Here is a 21028-nt window from a genome sequence, read left to right on the forward strand (position 1 = left end):
TGCGTTACGCTAGAAGAGTATCCGAAAGGAAGAAAATTAATCAAATCCTTAAAATCTCCTCCTACAACCTCGATATTAAAATAAAATAAAATTCGGTAACGTAAATTAACTAAAAGAAAGAAGAGAAGAAATCAGAAACTGCGAATGAAATGTTGCGTTAACATAACATCGGCCGTTAACAGATTAATCCTTGAGCGCGTGCACACGAAACCTTCAAGTCGAATGAACTTTCATCGCTACCGAAGGTTCGGCCGAACTTAACGGCCGACCGGGATAAGGTTAAAGGTTATCGTTCGAGGAACGACGAAAGAGGGAACGCGTAGCCATGAGGCTTGTTTTATGGCTCCGCCCTCGGTACTCTTGCTATTCCACCCCCGCGAGTGTGACATGCGCGTTCACAGCACCCCACGACGGTTCTCAAACTCAATTCTCTTCCACTGAAACTGAGACTATCTCGTTGAATAATCCGGGATTACCGAACGAGTGATCTTTTTCCAAATTTTAGGGACAATCGCAAATTGATGCACGACCATCGTTAGAACAGACGGAATTACGATTCGTTAAGTGTTCGTGGATCCGCGTTGTGTTCCATTGATCTTACACCTGGTTCTAAACGCTTCTGTGCCAAGGTAGACGAGGATCGAGAAGTTCCACGTTCTTTTTCATATCGAGCTTTTCAGTTAACGTTGGAATTATCGACGACTAAGGCGTGAAATTTGTACCAATTGGAACGAACACGAGTATCGGAAATGAAACTTGTGTGAAGAAATACGCAGTGCAAAGTGAAGCAGAGACTTTGATTTAGATATCAGGTTGTCACAAAAGATTGTTTCATTTTGTGAGAAAATAATAGGTGCACGACAATTTTTGTTACCTATCGGGACAAAATGGACCATACGTAATTCGATAAAAAAATATAAAACGAAAAATGTTGTGCGTCTATTATTTCCTTGCAAAACGAAAGAAGCTTCTGGCAGAACCTAATATTTTATAAAGAGTCGTTAGAATTCCTAAGAACGTACCACAGTAAGTGTATGAAATTGTGATGAACAATTAAATTAAACAAATGAAATAAATTCAATTAAAAACATAGTTATAGAAGTGTCTGAAAAAAGACGCTATATGTGGATATACTATGTGTGATAGGATGAGTTAGATACAAATGTAATGGAATTGCTGTAACAAAGAAAAGTACAAGACTAATCGATTAATAAAAATGTATGTTACTTTCTGACGACAAATGACCATAGAGAGACAATGTCGAATAAAATGAATGAAATGGATACCCATGTCATATACCAATATCTAAATCTCAACACAGAAAGAAACACCTTAACGTAATCTTTTTCAACCGATAAACCAATCTTCTGTAACATTCTATACACATGATCAACTTAGAAGATCATCCACCTCTACCAAAACATCCAAAAGATCGAAAACCTATGAACCAACAAATGAACAATAAATCTAAACACGTTAGACAAGCATCTTGATCCGATGATATCTCTGTTCCACCGACTGGTAAACCGATCAGTCTGCATAATGTGATTTAAACGTCACCCTAACGAGATCAGGTTCGGCCCCAAGGTTCGGCTCGCTGCAAGGTCGACGCGAGCGAAGGGTGCAAAACGATTAATCCGTGACTTTTCGTCCGAAGCGGGATCGAAACGTACCGTTATATCCTTTGGTGTAGGAAACGGGACGAGGGAGCCAGCTGTCGACAGGGTAGCGGCTGCACGTACAATATCACCGTGGCTTTTGGGGGATCCAAGATGACGGTCCTCTCTTCCGTCGTGTTACGCTTTAGGGAGTCTCTCCTCTGGCGTCAGCTTGCGAGGGAAGAAACGAACTGGCTGACCCTGCGGACCAGCCCATGGAAAAACTGTCCCTTCGCGCGGTTATTGATGTATCAGCGATACGATATCGCAGGAAAGAAAACTAACGCGTTTGTGCAAGATGAAACTCGCGTATTAACGCGTTCACCATCACGTAAATTTGATATATCTTAGCCCGGGAACCGCGACAGATCGAAATATATCGCAGCGTGACATTCGATTTCGCAAAACATTATATTGTATTACGTTTTATTGTGTTTTTATTAAACCATTCGTTTTTAGAAATTCTTGAAATCTGCCTAATTTTCATCGTCGTAAGAGACTTGTTGCTAGTGACACGTGCGTCATCGATGACCACCGTGACATTCGACTCGAGTAGAAAGTTCCAGTAGAATTTATGTTTGGCAGCCTTGAGTTTGAATAAGATTTTTATAAAAAAGTGGCTACTGGTTTACAAGACGAGAACACGATCGAATCACACGTTGTGTTAATGTACGAATGCGTGATTATTGGACGAAAATGGTTTCGACTGCGGAGCCTCGTGTTATCTTCAGGTGAAAGTTGCAATTTTGCAGAACTTATGTTTGGTAGTCTTAAGAATTTGTAGAATTGTCTAGACGCCTATGGAGACTCGATTTTCTTGAATTTTTAAATGCTTGGAAGTGTCTTGGAGGTAAGTCGATCTTCAACTCGGAGAAGGATGAAGATGGATAAGTGTGCGATTGTGTTTCGTTTTTCCAAACGTTTGGTCGAAATTGTACAATTTGAGAAATTTGTGTTTAATGATCTTGGGTACTTTGCGAAAGCTTCCAGGGAGTTTTCCAAGTTTCGAATGCACGGTAGTCTTAGGACTTTAAACTTTAACTCGTAGAATGAACCAAATTCTTGACTGGTCTTTGCATAATCTCGACAGTCGCGAAAGTGAATTCATTTCCTTGGAAGTCGTACAAAAAAGTCCATTAAAAATCCATTAATAAACATGTATGTGCAAATCTATTCGTTTAATTTGCATCCAGATAAAACAATAAAAAAGATACCAGAACTTAATCCTGTCTCGAAACGATCGTATCACGATCGTATCTTCGGAATAAACAGAAAAGACGACGATACGTATTTCCATAACTGTCACTACAGCCGTGTTGGATCACATTCTTTTTATTTTTAACTTACGAACTTACGTCGCTAGTTTTACATAAAATATACTTAATCGATACAACTGCGCATAATATACTCGTGATGCCGAGAAAAAATATATTGCACGTATGCTACATTCTCTGACGTCTTATATTTTACTTTGTATAGTGCGCGAGACATCTTTGTGATTGCAGAACGTAGAATATCGTAACGCATCCTTAAACAGGCTGAAAAATACATTTTCTCTTGTACCAAGCTCTCTCTTTCTGTCTTAACAAGCGACAGGGTGTATCCATTGAAAACAAAAAAGATTCTTCCAAACGGAAGAACGAAATATTTCCTCGATATCCGTCCTCCAATTTATATTACAGTGTCTTTCTTAAAACAAACTTAACGCTCACTCATTCTCGTACATCGAACCGAAAATCGTTTCTCCGGACAAAATTGCATACGATGCACACACTCTCGTTTTATGCACGTTTCTTTCGCGACAACACGAAGTCACGTGCCGCGTCTTTCATTTTCTGTAACAAATATATCTCTATACATATTATATATATCTAATATAATAGAACTTCTGCAAACGGCTGCAAAATATTTCATTTTCAGCAAAGGTTCAAAGGTTTTAAAGACACGACTCCTTCCTCTCCTTCGTTCGTAGAAAACTATACTCTTTGTTTCTTCCTCTCGCGTTTTTCTTTTTCTCTCGACGGACACGACGATTCCGTTGCTTTTTGTCGAAGCAACCAATCGGTTCTTCCGTTTCGTTATCCTAGAAAAAGTTCTTCGAATAAATGCAGAAAATACACGTTTCACTGGAAACGAAGGCTCGTTGGAGATCTGCGACACGATAGCCAGCACGCAGACCTCCCTTTAATATCAAAACGATCAGATCCGACTGTTTCGCGAATATCAATGTATAAAGTTCCCTTGGAACCGGAAGTCGACAGAAGTACATATGTACAATTAAGCCATCAAGTTATTTACACGACCACGAATAAATTAATTGGTAGAAACAAGCTGTAGCCTGTTTATCTATTCAGGTCCCATAGTCATTACCGCGTACAATTTTAATTAAAATCAGTGTAGAATTTTTAAACAGAGCAAGCAAATGGTACGTGTATTTTTATTTGCTTACCTTTTTTAAGTACTCGTATTTTATTTACTTATTTTTATAAGTATTTGTATTGCACATTATATATATATATATAACATTTATATTTGTATGTATATGTGTATCCAAATGATTATACAAATGTCGATTTTGTTGCAAAATTTGCTCTTTTTCTCTCGTTTTTAAAATAAGAAAGAGACGATGCGATTAATTGATTGTATATTTAATTGAATATTCGACATGGTCAAACGGCCTTGAGTAACCAGTTGCTCATAAACAGGCTACAGCAGTGAGTATTTATGCAAAAATACAGAGTGTTTCAAATAACCAGAACCTTATATAAAAATCGTTTCTTCGATTCTTACTTCGCAATATTTCCTCTACCTTTGAAGAATCCATGTGATTCGTTCTGCTTATATGAAACAGCCTGTAATCACTTCTAATCAACTTAGAAGTTCTAGAAGAACGACGTTGGGTTTCTCTCGAGTTCACGAAAGAACGACAATTAACGTATAATTAAATAGCAAACAACTGTTGTCCTTGAAACTCATCCCTTAGATTAATTATATACGATATGGTATAAATTACACAATTATAATTTAACGTATAATTCACAATTATACCCAGGCGTTTCTCTTTCTCGCGAGACACAGTAGAGGACAATTTCTGGTGCAACGAAGAAGGTACGACAGAGTACAAAAGCGAGGAGGAAAGGGATAGGCAAATACCTGGATATTCTTGGACGCTGCTCTAACAGGATTCTACCGTGGCTTCGTTTCAATTCCCGGACGTAAAACCATCGTTCCTTCGTGTTAATATTTGCGACGCTCGGCGTCGTCAAAGCCGCGTCTCCTGCTGTTCCAAGCCTCGCAGATATCTTCCGTCTAAACATACTCTGTTTACTTCCTGAGGAAATTCTTAGACGCATGTCGTGAAACGAGCAATACAATTTTTAATTAAGAGATCTGTGGACGAACGTTGCCAGTAGATAGAGTCTCTCGATGACGCAACACGTGCGTCATTGCAGGAGCGATCATTGGACGATGTTGTTCTTTCCAAATGACAATCTACTTCGATCGTCAATTTTCTGGTCTGTTAAAGGAGAAATTTAGATTTCGATTAATTAGATAAATCTCAAATGATTTGGGACTTAATGTCGAATCGAATAAACCGTGTGGGTTGAGATTTGTAGAGCTGCACGTGTGTTTGTGACAGATCAGATTAAAATTCAGGTAGCTTGGCTTGATCTTCCATGAGTTAAGCTTGAGTTTTCTTTTTTTTGCTGGATCCCATAAGCCCACGGTTAAGTTCTTTAGATTAAAGTTGGATTGGGATGTGTTGAAGATAAAATTAATTGAACTTGATGGGGTATTAATTGTTGGTCTGATCAAGTCTCAGTTTAATCCGCGTTAATTGGATTTGATTAAGTGCACGTCGATTAAGTACTATTTCTACTTCTCAAGTAGAATCTATCTTTTCCTTGTATGTTCTTAGTATGCAACAAGTCACACAAATTCAGAACTAATGTTTCATTATCCTACTGAAGACTTCTATCGTATCTTCCTGTTTGTCAAATTGCCCAAGAAAAATAGTTTCTTTAATTATACGATTGATAAGGAAACGTGGACTTTTTTCTTTTTTAGTAAATTAGTTCCCTCAAATGTCTATCACCAGAAATAGAAATTGTTCTAGATTAGATAAAACGGTGAAACTATTAATGCACATATTTCCCAGTCGAAAATTATGCATAAAATTTCTGAAGCCAGTAACAAGAGACATAATTTCACTTACAAATTAGATTAGAACTTACTTTTCCTATTGTAAATAAGTTGAAAATAAATCAGAGAATCTTAAATAACATCCCAGTCCTTTTAATATCTAATAGCACGAATGATTATCAAAACTCTCGCTCCTAATTAATTTACAACTGCCCGTGTCGTCCTAATAATATCCTTAGGAACTTTCGTTTTCAATTCTTCTTCTTTGCTTTCATCTCCAAATATCGTCTGACAAGGCAGACGACAATGCACAAAACAGTGGACAAAAAGGACTTGTTATTCCAGTTCCTTCAGGTTCTTTTAAACCATCAATAGTTAACTTCCCATGGTACTTCCATCGTCAAGGTTCACAAAAATCGTAAAACGAGATGTATCGATATATACAAAGACGTAACTGAACCTCGACGAAAGGACAAAACTTAATTCGGTAATTGTGAATCACAAATCGAAGAATTTTTATTCAATTTGTGATTCTCGTTAAAAGACACACACTCAAAATTGACGTGTACGATTCGAAAACCCGAATTTACAGACGTAAACGCGTTAAACTGAACTGGTTTTCGGTAAAGGTTTCAGCTTCAACTCTCGTCGTTGCTCGTGATAGTCTTGGAAACAGGGAACGATGCAGAGGTTGGCTTGACATTCCGGACAATGATACTTCGTTTTCCTTCGAAGTGTCCTCCCGTGGGCGTCTATCGTGTTCCAGCAGTGCTTGCAACCCAGAGCTGGCCCTGGCCGTAACACTGGACAGTGACCGAATCGTAGGTCACCTGTATTCTCTCGAGATTCCCTGCCCGTCGTCTGTAACAAATTTATACTTTTTTATCAATTAATTTCATAATTGCTCTAACATTTTGTCTATAGACATCTGCCAATGAAAATCATCCCCTTGGAACATGTAAATGAAGAATTTCTATTTGAACTAAAATTCTTCTCACTTAAGCCATAAATCATACATATACGTTGTTCCAAGGAGGTCCAATTTTTCAATAACTCAATACATTAATATGACAATGATAGAATAAAATAAATACAAATAAATAGACATTACAAATCTTCAACTAAAAGTAACCAAAGTATCTTCTCAGAAAATACTTCGTAGTACAAATAAAATATTTTTCTTGAAACTATCTATACAAGTCCTCTTCGTTTAATAAGCCATGGTTTTACCAAACCGTTTCTCCCTAAACGTCGCAACCTTAGGATAGGTCTCGAACGATCAACATATATCGTTAATATTTCAAGCTTCTCAACTGAGAGGATCGATACATGTCGTCAATACAATATCGTCAATATTTATTGATAAACTACATTTTCGTCGAGAATCTTGAAATATCAACAATATCATTGATCGTCTGTACACTCTAACGTTTAAATCCCAATGCTATCACCTAACAACTGAACTGCGAATGTTTATGCTTCATAGCTTTATAAGCACAACTAAGGAAATCCAACTTACAGAGAAATTTGTTCCGCTCGCTAAGCAACGTATCAAGTACGTATTCTACTTTGAACAATCTATATGTGCGCGCTTTTAAATCCTTCGTAAGTGCATAAACATCCGCATTCTACTATTAAATATACCATACTTGTGGAGATGAGGAACTCCGCCTAAGTTCCGTGGTTTTCACCCTCAAGCCAGATGATGTGGACCCTGCGGTAGTCTCCGTAGTAGTTGTAGCGATAGTTGGTTCCTCTTTGATTTCCTCTTCCGTTTTAACAACAGGCGCCGGTTCCACAACGATCGATGGACTGGTGGTCCTCCTGGGGAACTCTGGGTTCGAGTGTTGCCTGTGTATCCAGTAATTCCCACTGCTGGATTGTTGCTGACTAGACAAGAGCGGATGAGAGTGTTGCTTCATCAAATAGGATGGCTGAGGCACGGTCAACAGGTTCGTCGAGGTGGTCACCGTCAACAGACTAGGCTGGTTCACCAGAATCGGTTGCGGTGGCGACGAGATTCTCGTTTCCTCCCAGCTCCTCGACGTCTGTGGCAGGTTCAACGTCGGCGCCGTCATATAGATAGAAGACGAGACGATATGAGGTGAAGACGTCTCGCTGTCTGGCGACAAATGATTCGATTCCTTCTTCACCCGGGGCTGACGCAACAGACGACACCTCTTCGGGCCTACCTGCTTACAGACTACTGGAACGGAAAGGGAAACGATGTTAGAAGTTGAGATCAGAGGTGACATGAATGAAAGTGGACATTTAAAACAAAGTTTCTTCAACTTTTTTTCAAAGCGTCCATGATGTTTCATACGAGGAGGAGGGGATAATTTATTAAATGCGGTAATTGTGACGATTTATTTAGTAATTAGTAATTGGCTGAGTACTATAGTTTGTCCGTCATAATTATAATTTTATTATCTAACTTCCTGCTGAGGATGGTCTAATTAAACTAAAACAGATAAGAAAGACTCGATGTTTTGTGTTTCGAATATATTTTATGAACGGTTTGATAAAACGTACCGTAATAGATATATAAAATTTTGCTGCAAATATAAAAACTAATAAATATTATTTATCGATAAAGTTGTATATAAACGATATACAAGATCATGAGAGGGATGAGAGAATTCAATGACCATGAGTGATTAAATTAATTTTGAACAAACTATAGCACTGAAACTACTGAACACTCACAATCAGGTGATAGTGGTTAAAACGTGCTCTTCGTTTATGCAAACGACAAAATTTCATTAATATGCGGGCACAGATATTTCCTGCTGAAAGAGTTAGATGGTAGTTCGTAAATAAAAAAGTTTATTTTTTATACAGGAAAATCGCTACATAAATAAAGATCAAAAAAAAAAAAAACGGATATCTTACGTGAACAGAGTCGTAAGCCTGGCCAGAAACAACTTTTAGTTCATTCTTCCTTCACGAGATTTATTAAAGGCGTTATACAATAACATTGACACATCAAAACTCGACTCTCTGCATATAAAATTCGGTACCGATTTTAAACTAGTTGCTTTTTTTTACACCTCACTTATTTATTCTGTTTTCCTTTTTCTTTTTTTTTACGAAGTATCAATGTTTAAGATAGTGTACATTACGATCAACATTTCTTTAACATTTTATATTCATCTATCGTTTTGTACAGACGTTCGGAACGAAAACAGGAAGCAGCGAAACGCGCTCGATTTTCGCTAAAAATGATTAATCGGTTATCTCGAGTAGTCAATTATTTTCTAATGAAAGAATTTCATTGAGATTTCATGTGATCGATGTAAAAATTTCGGGGGAAAATTTCGATTCCTACGTACACTTTACAATTCAACTATTTTACAATGCAATTACTTTGTGAATTGATATTTTCATTATTAGTCTAATTTATAGAAACGAAGACAGAGGAACAAAAATTCGCAAATCTTTTGCAAATCTTTCGTTATTTAGTTCATGTACGAGTTAAAAACGTGGATCTCCAACTCTATTAAATGCCAAGTACGCAAAAATGAGTGATAATACTCGTTCGTACAAATAAACAAAAAAAGTTGTGTTATGTACATTGTCGTTAAAATTCATTTGCGTCTATTTAAATGCTGAACAAGAAGATAGTATTCGTTTTAATTCTAGCGTCGTAATATAATATTTTCTCGCTTCAATGGAACACTTATACATCATTCTCTCTTCCTATTTAAACATAAAATCAGGAAAATTATTATACAATTAATTTTGTCGAGAAACTTTAATCCTTGTCTATTTTAAAAAATATCGTAAGTTTTCGTAGTAAAAGGAATTAAAAAATCGAATGTTGACATTAACTAAAATCATTTCTCCAAGAAAATTGAAAAAATTCTCGAACCATCAATGATAATTTGTCACATCGTACACATCTATTTTTCAATACATGCATTACTTTCTTGTATTCCCTTACTCTTTTCTTTTGCTCTTTAGGTTATACGTGTAATTGTACGTTAACAGATCGAGGAGTTAGTCAGGAAAACGTTTGTTCCCGCGGATATTGCACTTAATTAGCACTTATAGGCTACAACATCCTAAATCAATCGGAATTATACATGTAAATAATATACATATTGATATTAATTACATACTTAAAAAAAAAAGAAAAAAAACAGATAATTCATCAATGAAAATTGCGATAAATTTTAATGAAATTGAAAAAAATTAAATTGTACGTTTAATCCTTCGTAAATATCGAAGAACAATTCGAATACGTTAGAAAATTACCTGATTTTCGGTTAAAACGAAAGACAGTACAAGAACTTCACAGTATTTGTACTAAAGTGATCCTGCACGCTAATAATCGTGCTACTATACCCTGTAGCCTGCTGCCTCTATGTACAGGGTGTGCTATAAAATGTCTCATTCGATATATAGCAATGTTTTAATGATTACCAGACGCGATGTTCCTCCCAATTGCATGAAAGTCATCCCCACCACTGGGGGCGATAACCCTCCTTAACAGGTCCTGACATTTTCTTTGACTAAGACGACCAAGTGTAGTGTAATTTGATCCGAATTCAAAATTTCCACGAAACAATACTAATTTAACAATGGCAATTGTTAATCTCTGACTTTTTGAAAATCGAATTTTTACTAACGTATTTATAAGTTTTCTTTTGATTGAGAAAAGATATACGATATATTTAAAATCTTTTTTATATAGATATTTAATGCGCGAAAAAATATAAGTTAATGCCATTAAATAAATAAATATGTTTCAAGTTGTATCGTGTTTGATCTTATTGCAGTCAGAAAAACCTGACAATTGATAGAAGTTTTATTCATAAAAAATTAAAGATAAAAATACTTCATCGTTGCGCTAGTATTATGTAACATAAACCAATAGATATGTTCTTTTCTTTTTCTTTTCTTCTTCTGTCACTCGCATTATCGCCCTCTACATTCGACAAAACAACGCATCCGTATCTATACTTAGGATCAAGTCCCGCATATAAACGATAATTGCAGGCCGTGTCACCTGATTTTCTGGCAATTATCGTGACATTACAGTATTGCAAAAACAACGAGAATTATATTTGAATGAAATGTTACATGATATCGCAGATACAGCGGTAAACTACTTTTTCAACTGAATCACCAGGATTCACAGACATTTTCTTCGCTTCATAATTGAGTTAACCTTACAATTATGTATTTTATGAAACACCCTGTATAATAGAATTTTTTACGCGGAATAATCCGTCGAAAATTTTGAACAAATTCTTTTAAACAGTGCAACCTTCACAAAAGCTGTTATACTCGTTACAAAAAATATAAACGAGTTTAGATATTCTTTACAGATAATTATGATCCGTCAGAAAATGTATACTCATTTTCAACGATTGCAAATTATTTGTAATACATGTATTGACGACGCATTGCGTTTCACTTCTCGCTCGTAGATAAGTCGTTAATTCCGTAGGATGTATTGGCTACGTATTTTTTATATATTCTTGATCTATGTTTCACTATCGCTACTTTTATTCACTATGTACAAAAATGTCGCGACATGGTACAGGCTAAAGTTGATAGAAAGCGAAATAATTCCGACGTATCTGCGTAAGATTATTCCACCAACTTTAGATTATATCGATATTCGTGTGAAGACCGATCGTGCATCGATAAAAACATGAAATTAAAAAATCTTCAATAGTTCGCCCATAAATATCTGAAATTACAAACTAGCAAGTATATGCTTTCAGCATATGGTCGTTCCTGCGCTATCACAATCGTGTGTAATTCAAATTTCAAAAGATACGATTTAAACTAAAGGAACCTGTTCCAGAATTTGTTTTCTTTTTTCTTCACCCTTCGCCGGAACTTCCGGTGCTCGAAGGGAAAGAGTTGCCGTCGTCCACTCTGAACTCGTTCGCTCGCAATTTATTATTCTAATTGATTCCAACGAGTATCTGATGAAATTATCTATTTAGCTCTTACACGATCCTGTTTTTCCAAAACGATGACAAGATTTCCGCTTCTTTCTAGGATTGAACCAGCCAGGAAAGAAATATGTACAATCGTTAAGAATTACAAGTCAACGAGTTCCAGCGACAACATTTTCCATTATAATATACATGTATCCATCATGTAAAAAATCTGTAGTGTATAAACTATGATATACTGACGTTTTCAGTTGTTCGAGATCATTGCGTTAGTCGAAAAGCACTTTTATAGATACGTATGAACTAGGCAAAGAAAATATCTAAAACTGTATCGTTTCTCTTCATTTAACGAGAGAATACGCATTCTCTTTCGGATGAGTATTGACGATCTAAAATTCTTCCTCCACACGCTTGTTCGGTATTTAATACTTTTCAAGCTCGTCTATACAAGTGACCGTTGGTATCGGCGTGTCATAGCCAGTGGCTCACATCGCGTTGTAGTTAACGCCGTGTAAATTGATTGGCATTGTAGTGCTGGGCAATGCGTAATCCGTATGCCTGCTATCGATGTAACCACTTAACATCGTATGAGGACTATGAGTGGTTAGCATGGTATGCGTGCTGTGGGTATTGTGTGTACTGTGTGGGGTGGTGGGAGGGCCCATGGGCGTAGGACTCTGCGAATTAACCGGCTGCGCCGACGGGGCTGGCGGTGGTGAGGAATTCACTTCTTGCTTGACCCTCGATTTCAAGCTCGGTCGATTGTTTGGGTAACCACGCTTTTTGTATTCCAGCCAAAGTGTTCGATTGTTCACGCCGAACATCCTGGCTGCTTTACAGAACCCTATACCGCCGTATCGAACGGCGTCTAACGCCCTGATAAAATTCTCGTCTGCCTGCGGATTTGTCGATCGTTTCCTTTTAATTGCGGTCTGTGGACTGGCGCAAGGACTCTGGCAGTTACTCGGACACTGTGCCGACGGTGATGGGCCACTTGACGATGCGTGCTGCAATGTCCCGTGCGAGGAGTTCGGATAATTCGTCAGGGCGCAACTGGAACCAGTCGTGCTGGTACCAGAGTACTGATCGCTGATGGTCGAAGAAGCTGTTATTTCGGGCGTGGTAAAAGCTGATGACGCTTGGATCGACAGATTCGTTTGACACGAGGACAGAGCGAAACGTGGATATGTATGCTCCATAATAGTCCATTGCAATCCTGTGGAACAGACCGGTTCATACTTTGGTCAGAGCACAGGAATATTATTTCGTTAATGGCAGTATGTATGTTTTCATATTGGCGCAAAGATAAATACTAATTATAGGTGTATATTATATATATATATAATATATTATATATAATACTTATGAGACGTGTGTTGCCTTTTCAAATGGAATATTTAGAAATCGAATAGATAAGGATCTTTAATAGGCAAAAAGAAATTAAATATTCGTGTAGTATAATAAAATCGTGATTATTAAAAATGTATTGTTTACATATATATATATATAGATATAAATATATCGAAACCTGGTAGCGGTAATGTATTCGTATGATAATAACAAATAAAATAGGCAATTCGGCAATAATTGGCTCAATCGTAGTAATTAGACTATAGAATCGGAAGAAGATATCTAATTGAAATTAAATGTATTGCTTTATGCTACTATGTGTGTAAGAAAATAAAATGAAGATGCTAAGCTGTAAGCAGAAAAGAATGGAAATATATTTGTAAAAATTTGTGTGGAAATAATGGTATACATATGGGAATATTAAGAATAGAATATCGTGGCATGGCACAGATACATTTTAAAGCACATTTGTCATACATATTTTTGATATAGGAAAATGTGTCCAGCTTTTTATTACATGAATTAAAGGACAGAATAAGGCACACATACACACTCAACAATGTTTAAGGCCCGATTTTACTGTCCTCTAAAAGAACATTATACATTGTGTGCTATGTATCTGTGTACCATGATGAATTTCATGAATGAGACTAGCCTTATAGAAATTTGCACTACTAATTATGATTTTTTTTTTCCTCTCAACTTTCGCTCTATTTTCATGTCAAACGTCTGTTGATTTTCCTTGTGCAGTACATTTAAACGCATCTGTGCCAGCATATAATGTGTGTAAGTATCATTTGTTCGCATGCAATTTCGATACCCACCACGTTCGCTATAGATTTTGTTTCGCTACTAAACTACTAAGATATTTGTGCGAGAGACAGATACATCATGCATATTTAAAATTGAATTATTGCCGCTTGTGCATAAATAAAGAACAGAGTTATCAAATATATGTACATATATTTGATAAAAATTGAAACAGTATTTGAAATATAAGCAATCTTTCTTTCGGACAATCTGTAAAATCTAATTATTAATAATGGCCTTAATTTTTAAGATATATATCTTTACATGTAATTAATTAAAATAATCTATATCGTATATTCTACTTATATTGTATATACAAAAACTATTCCTAATATTTTTTTAAATTACCGCTTATGATAAACTTCAAGTATTTTTTTATTGAATATATTTGGAAGTCATAAAGTTCCTTCTTATGTTATTTTACAATATATATTATAAATATTTAAATATACAAATCTATATCAAATATCCTAAAATAATCTCGAACTAATTGCACACATTAAGGAAAGTTACTTACCCTGATGTGCGGGTGGTTGTGAAGAAACTGTACTCTGTGCAACGTTTCCTCCTGACTGTTGACTCACATCTTGTAATGAGCCATCACTTTGTGCGGGAGTTGTTGCCGAACTATTCTCCATGTTACTCATCTGAAATGAATGACAGTTTTATGTTTTAATACGTTATATAAAAATTAACTATAATATTAATATATCAATTAATAAACATAATATTTTATATTCTTTTTATATATAAATACTTTAGGAATAATAATATTTAATACATTCAATACCATGACGATCACCGGTAATCGTCACTGAGCTTTCCATTTACGTCTTCCATTTACGAAGGTCGGAGATTCTTTAAATTATTTTAAAATATGTATAACACATTGTTACTTATACATTCCTAAGATTAATATTAGTTTTTGATAGTACTAAGAAAGCATAATAAACAAGGTGCATTGGTAGACAATGTAACACTGTTTTATTCATGAACAATTTTTAAATGATTACATGGGCATATTGCGATGAACCGCATTAAAACACGGCAAGCAATAATAAGGGTTACTAGTACAATCTCCACAGAATGTGGTTACTTTTTTTGTGCGATTTTTTGCAAATTCTCGACCAAATTTCTTCACATTTTCTTCATAGCATTTTTTGCATTGTCGTCTAGTTTGTCGTGCGCTTCCATCTTTGCTTTGTATTTCGTGGCGCTTATAAGAAGTGGGGTCATAAGTGACGTGAACGGAAAGTCTATATAAATATGCATTGCAATGAATATGTTAAACAAATATACTTACGATCGATATTTGATCTTCATCAATACTTCCTTGAGATTCAGTACTAGTATTAACAGGTCTTCTTAGACTTTCGCTACCTTCTTGTGAAACTATCAACGGTTCTGGTTTTACAATATTAGTGGCAACTAAAGTGATTTCATTCATTTCTTCTGGTTTCTCACCAGATCCAGATGTTGATCCTGTCGATGATTTTCTTAATCTCTTTCTGCGAAAGGATGGTGATAATGGAGAAGGGCTAGGTGAACAAGATTCCCCACGATCTCCTCCTCCAGGTTCACTACTACCACTTGGCCACTTGGTTAAAGAAGCAGTGTGCATTTCTGCAAGTCCTTTTATTTTTAAACTCTCTGCAGTCTATAAAAAAAAAATGCAAGGAAAATTATACCAAATTGCATTATTACTACTGTAATAAATATAAATGATACCAAAATAAATTCTAAAGTGTTTCAAAATACCTTTATGATAGATGGTAACTGATCCTGTGATATGTTTACTTCACCATAGTACATAAAGTCAACCATGATTTTTAAGTCAGAGAATTTTACATCCTTTAATATGACGATTGGATGTTGACACGGATTTACAGTAAACAATGACTGAAAATATGTGCTGCATGCAGACAAAACAACTTTGTGTGCTTGAAGGTGTCTGCCTTCAGCAGCTAATGTCACATCCACCAAAGTCTCATTGTTCAACAAATTTGAAAACACCGAAATGAAATTTGGTTGATGATTGTTCCACCGTAAACAGAACTGTTGCATCGACATCACAGCAAATAGTCGAATAACTTCCGAACACTGTAACTATATCTGTAAAATCATTGTTCTCTTATTTACCCATAATGAAATATATAAATGTGAAATAATACCCATATCATATATCATTAACAAAATTCATTTCACGAGATTTCCAAAAATAAACGGCAAACAATGTTGAATAAATTTCTATCATCCTCCACAAAGATAAAAACAAAGAAAACAAGAAGCTTGCGATAAATAAAATTATTGATGAAAGTTCATGTCAGTAATTATAAACATCAAACCGTCGTCAAAATGTATAATTTCCTTTACGTGGAACACAAAATTATTAAATAACTCATGATGAAAATACAATTTATCTGCTATCGTAATTTAACTGAAACAAGCCACTCGATGACGACAAAAACTCGAATCGAATTTATCAACTTATGTCGCGGGGAAGCGAGTTGTCATTTCTAAAAAAAAACGTAGAAACTACTCGTGCAACTGTTGAAATTTGTCGCAAATGATTTTTTAAGAAGGTAAAACAAAAGAAAGACAGCTCAACAATACGGTTACAATCGCTTAACACACAACAAATAGATATAGATTCGTGAGGATCGCGATAAAAGGCAGACAGAGCGAAATTGCTCACTTTCAGTCCGAACAAGGATTCCTCGACGATAATATCGTGGTTAACAGGGTATCCGCTGGTGAACACGATGCACTCCGATATCGAGATTGTTTTCGGTGTTTATTAGGAAAAACAGTGTTCACTCGACGCTGCCATATATTCGACGAAATTTTCCACAACAGACTGAGCGGTGACGCTTGTGTAATTCACAAATGACGTCATAGGCGAAAAATTAAGATACCACGTATGGCGGGCGGTAAACTCCACAAAAATCACACCGACAGATATGTTGATATCGTGAGTAAATTTCTCATACAATCGACAAATACTGAGATCTTATCAACGTGCGTCCTTAGAAAATCTAACTTGATCAATATAGCAGCCGACTCAGAGTGACATCTATCGACGATCTGTCAAAAACTACGTTTCTTGCATCTTTTGAAATATTTTTTCTTCTTTTTCTCCCTTTTTTAAGAATTGTACATTTTTGAATGATGATAAGACAGTATGTACGATTATGAAGATACAAGTTTTTATGGGCGTTTAAACTTTTATTTCGGAGCGATTCGAAGTTTTTTAATCTTGGAAAAATTCGAGTAGCTTCGAACATAATTCGATGAAATTCTTGAATTTTTAAGTTTTGAGTGCGTGACTCTAGGAAATCATAGATTATTTATAAGTAACGTGTTTTAAATAATAAGTATAATATAAGGGACTACACGTATAAGATATAGAAAATAAGATATAAGAAATTATATGTAGACTGCGGATTTTTATGCATTTATGCGAAATTTGAAATTACAAAAATGTACAAAATGCATGTAATATTCAAAAACATAAAAAACATTAAAAGTGAAGTGACTTGTTATAATATTTAACAGATCAAATATATTTTTACGTAGATTACATTTCCGTACTTATGTTAATAAAAATATGAACTTGCATAAAAATCCGCAGTTCCATGACGAAGTCTCAAGACTACAAGATTGAATTTTTTTAGAAAAATTCGAAATATTAAATTATGTTCGAAGTAATTCGTATTTTTCGTCACATATAAGTCAATATTCGAAACAATTCGACATGTCTCAAAAAGCGAATAAAATTATTTTTGGGGTTATAGATAGCGTGCAATTGAAACAATCCGTAGTTTATTGAAATTATAAGTATTTTACTCCATTACTATATAAACACGTTCGATAATATACAATGAAAAAACCTTTGGTTTTTTCTACATAATGTGACGAAAATGCTGCTATAGTTAATATAAATTAAATAAATAAAAAAAGATTGTTTAATCCACATCAGAGAATAATAGACATGATACTTTGCTAACTAATAGTCACCAACATTTTGTACGTATATCTATAAGTGTATACAGAACAATTCAGAATTTACAGATCTCCATTGCAGCAACAGTGAAGCGTATTATATTAATTGTTACCGTTTAACACATATATTCTCTCTCTCTCTCTCTCTCTCTCTCGCCATTTTACAGAGAAATTCATGCGCTTCTTTTGCAAATCGTATTCGTTGTATTCTAGATTGAAACAAAGAGAGAAAACGACAGAACAACCGAGATTTAAATATGTATATCGTCGGTTTGCCAGAAGGTTGATATACTTAAAAAATTGTTACTTCTATAATGAAAAAATTAGTTCTATAGAAAAAATTTATTTATTAAGATGAAAATATACTATTTAATAAGAATAACATACTTTAAAATAATATTTTAATCCTTTTTTTAGTAGTAAATAATATACACAAATAATATATACCCAGAACGTAAAACCTTTCTTGTAATTTATTATCTATAGGTGCTAAACGTAAATGGAAGAATGCAGGGAGGGAAGAAGTTGCATAATTGTATAAACATATAGAAGCACAAACTGCTAAAATTACAGAATTGTGTACTATACAATTGGGTACTAACAATGAAATGAGCTCAAGGTTGCAAAAGATAGAATGTGGACTTGAGATAATGCAACATTACACAAACTCAGAATATTTCAAATGCGATATAGAGAATCAGTAGCCAAAACAAGAGAACTTAGCTGGCAAAACGTCCAGGGTGATGAAACTAGAAGAAATAGTTACACACGAGCATAATCAATTAGTTGAAGTTAGCCCAAAATTGAATTTAGGAAATACCAAAACTACAGATTTGGAGATTAAGCTAATAAATGAACAAGATTCCAAACACTGCCGTTAATTATAAAACGATTTCATTGTTAAACAGTTAAGTAATTAATAATTTCCAATTTGAAACCTATATTAGATTTCCTGAAAAATATATTATTGTCAATTGCAATTTTTAATGGGAAACTTTTTATATAAAACATATTGCTTGAAAAATATAATATTTTCAATTGTATTACTCTCCTAGCAAACCAACTGAATATAATTATAACATATATATGTGTGTGTGTGTGTGTGTACATACGTATACTGAGGTATATTGCATCATCGATAAATATGAAAATTGATAGAAAGAAAGGTGCGTGTAGGTTCAAGATCCATGTTTTCGCTAATCATTCAAGGAGCTGAAAATTAGAATTTCATTCGAATCGTCAGATAAACGATTCGCGTTACAAGAACAAGAATTTCCAGTTTTTAAGCCCTCCTAACTCGCGAATGGACCCTTGATTTGGGGTTATACTTATTGGTACCTAATAATCTCATTTCATATAATCAGATTTTATATAACAATTTGATATCTTAAATTTTGAATTGAATATCTATAAATTTGTTTTTATTCCTCGATCGTTTTCTGGCCCTATAATCTTGGGATTATAATACATTTGTTTTTGCATCAGTTGATTCACAAAAAGGAAAATTTCATTATGCGATGTTAATATGATATGCATCGCTTGATCATTTTTAATTAATTAGTCAGATAGTTTTAATTAAATTAGTCGGATATACAACACCAAACAAGGAATATACAAATCATTGTGCGTTGATTGTGATGCGCTTCATCAAATCAGACACGCTTTTAAGAATTTTATTGAAACGTTGATTACGTAATATAGCCGTAAGATAGCCGTCACACAGATATAAAATTACGAAAAAAATTATAATATTACTTTTATAGTATCATTATGGAAAAGCCAACCACAATAAAAAAATATTATATTATTCCGAAATATATGATTCGATATTTAGAAAAAATTTCCCTTGCAACGAAGTATAATACTGTAAAAATACTGTGCAAAAAATTGAACACTCACGAAGAGAATTATATCCGTAGAGAATTGAAATGCAGGAAAAGTGTGCAAAATATCAAGTACCAGAGAAATTTTTTGTCGTATTAAATAAGAAAAAGATTTATGCATCTGCCTTATTGTTAATAAAATTTAATAATCGAAATATTTCGTTTGAGAATTAATTTTTAACCCTTGTTTATATCTAAAGGTTACTGGGGATAGGCAAATGAAAGAATTTTAAATCGCGACGATGCTTTTTCATCTGAAAAATTATCTTGAGGATAAAAATGATCACAGATGCATAAATATCTTTCGCTCATTCGAAATGTTTCAGTTCACTAGGCTTTCACTGCTAGGCCGTGGTTTAGTGACCAAGCTCTGTAAGGCTCTTATCTCGTTTTCAGTAAGGTTTGGAGGTCCGAACAGAAACTCCCTACGAGAATTTGGATTTGATAGAAGGTCCTGCATATTCTCGTTAGTTAGCACCAAGTAATGCAGAGAGGTTTGTGTTAAATTTACTTTCCTAGCTAACGTCCCGGTAATATGAACATCATCGATCCAGAAATATGGCTCTTTCTGTGCCTCACGATACAAAAGAAATACGCTATCGGGAGAGTAGAGTATAGCCCATCCGGCACAATACGCAGGATAGTGTCTGCCAGGATATTCTCGAGGGGAGACTCTCCATTTGGAACGCCAGGATCTCTTCACGGTACCCGTGGGTAGAAGATCGCACAGGATCAATCGTCTGGCTCCCCATGGCGATAAATCACGCGTCAAGAAATCCAGCATGGCAGGTATATGAACAAAAACATCATCGTCTAATTTTAATATATATTTGGCACCTGAAACGGTAAAGAAAAGGAACATCTTTCAGAAAATTCACATTTATAAAGAATATATCTCCGTAATAAATTCATATTTATCAAAGAAATTTACAATTATAGATTTGCCCATTGTTCCATCATATTTGATAATATTGAGAAATCTTTCTTAAGAATACCTGATAATAAACATACGTTTATCATCGGCTATGAAAGAATTAACGAAATATCATCTGGCAATAAAAGAAAAGAATTCGGCTATATTTAATGGATTAAAGAATTATTCAAAATATCACACAAAAACTTACTTGGACAATGATACGTAGCCCACTTCAATGCCATCACATGCTTGTAAGTCATGTTTCTGTAGGCATCGAGAAAGTTGCCTTGTATCAAATCTTTGAATTTTCTATTCTCCTCTTCCAGCATCGTCTGATATTCATCAGACGAG

At 34.9% G+C, this 21028-nt stretch overlaps 2 protein-coding genes across 7 annotated transcripts in view; both read right to left on the reverse strand.

Annotated features, from left to right (window-relative positions):
• Window positions 1–6044: 6044 nt before the first annotated feature.
• LOC100744284 (longitudinals lacking protein, isoforms H/M/V) lies at window positions 6045–17166 on the reverse strand. 4 transcript variants are annotated; one of them, XM_012380919.3, is made up of 6 exons: window positions 16572–17166; window positions 15635–15988; window positions 15180–15533; window positions 14394–14523; window positions 7451–8004; window positions 6045–6662 (listed from the first exon to the last, which is right to left on the reverse strand). In XM_012380919.3, the coding sequence occupies exons 2-6, from the start codon at window positions 15944–15946 to the stop codon at window positions 6405–6407; spliced, it is 1608 nt and encodes a 535-aa protein (XP_012236342.1). In that variant the 5' UTR covers window positions 15947–15988; window positions 16572–17166; the 3' UTR covers window positions 6045–6404. The 4 variants fall into 4 exon arrangements, with proteins under 4 accessions (XP_012236342.1, XP_012236338.1, XP_012236341.1 ...); XM_012380915.3 differs by having other exon boundaries at window positions 7451–8007; XM_012380918.3 differs by lacking the exon at window positions 16572–17166 and adding an exon at window positions 16364–16553 and having other exon boundaries at window positions 7451–8007.
• A 2116-nt stretch (window positions 17167–19282) lies between these two features.
• Window positions 19283–21028, reverse strand: part of LOC100744403 (beta-1,3-galactosyltransferase 5) — a 9861-nt gene continuing 8115 nt past the window's right edge. For 2 of the 3 annotated variants that reach the window (XM_012380922.3, XM_033318809.1), the window contains exons 3-4: window positions 20886–21028; window positions 19283–20598 (exon numbers count right to left, since the gene is read on the reverse strand). In XM_012380922.3, the coding sequence (XP_012236345.1) occupies window positions 20084–20598; window positions 20886–21028 (658 nt within the window). In that variant the 3' untranslated portion in view covers window positions 19283–20083. The remainder of the gene's footprint in view (window positions 20599–20885) is intronic. The other variant, XM_033318810.1, reaches the window with a different exon arrangement.

The sequence above is a fragment of the Bombus impatiens genome, unplaced genomic scaffold (genome assembly GCF_000188095.3).
Source record: "Bombus impatiens unplaced genomic scaffold, BIMP_2.2 scf_0114, whole genome shotgun sequence".
Lineage (NCBI taxonomy): Eukaryota > Metazoa > Arthropoda > Insecta > Hymenoptera > Apidae > Bombus > Bombus impatiens.

Coding starts and splice junctions, on each gene's coding strand:
- LOC100744284 (XM_012380915.3), bottom strand. CDS start 15,946: ATGTCGATGCAACAGTTCTGTTTACGGTGGAACAATCATCAACCAAAT. Junction 15,534..15,634: donor AGTTACCATCTATCATAAAG/GTATTTTGAAAC, acceptor TTTTTTTTATAG/ACTGCAGAGAGTTTAAAAAT. Junction 8,008..14,393: donor ACAACCACCCGCACATCAGG/GTAAGTAACTTT, acceptor TTTCCGTTCCAG/TAGTCTGTAAGCAGGTAGGC.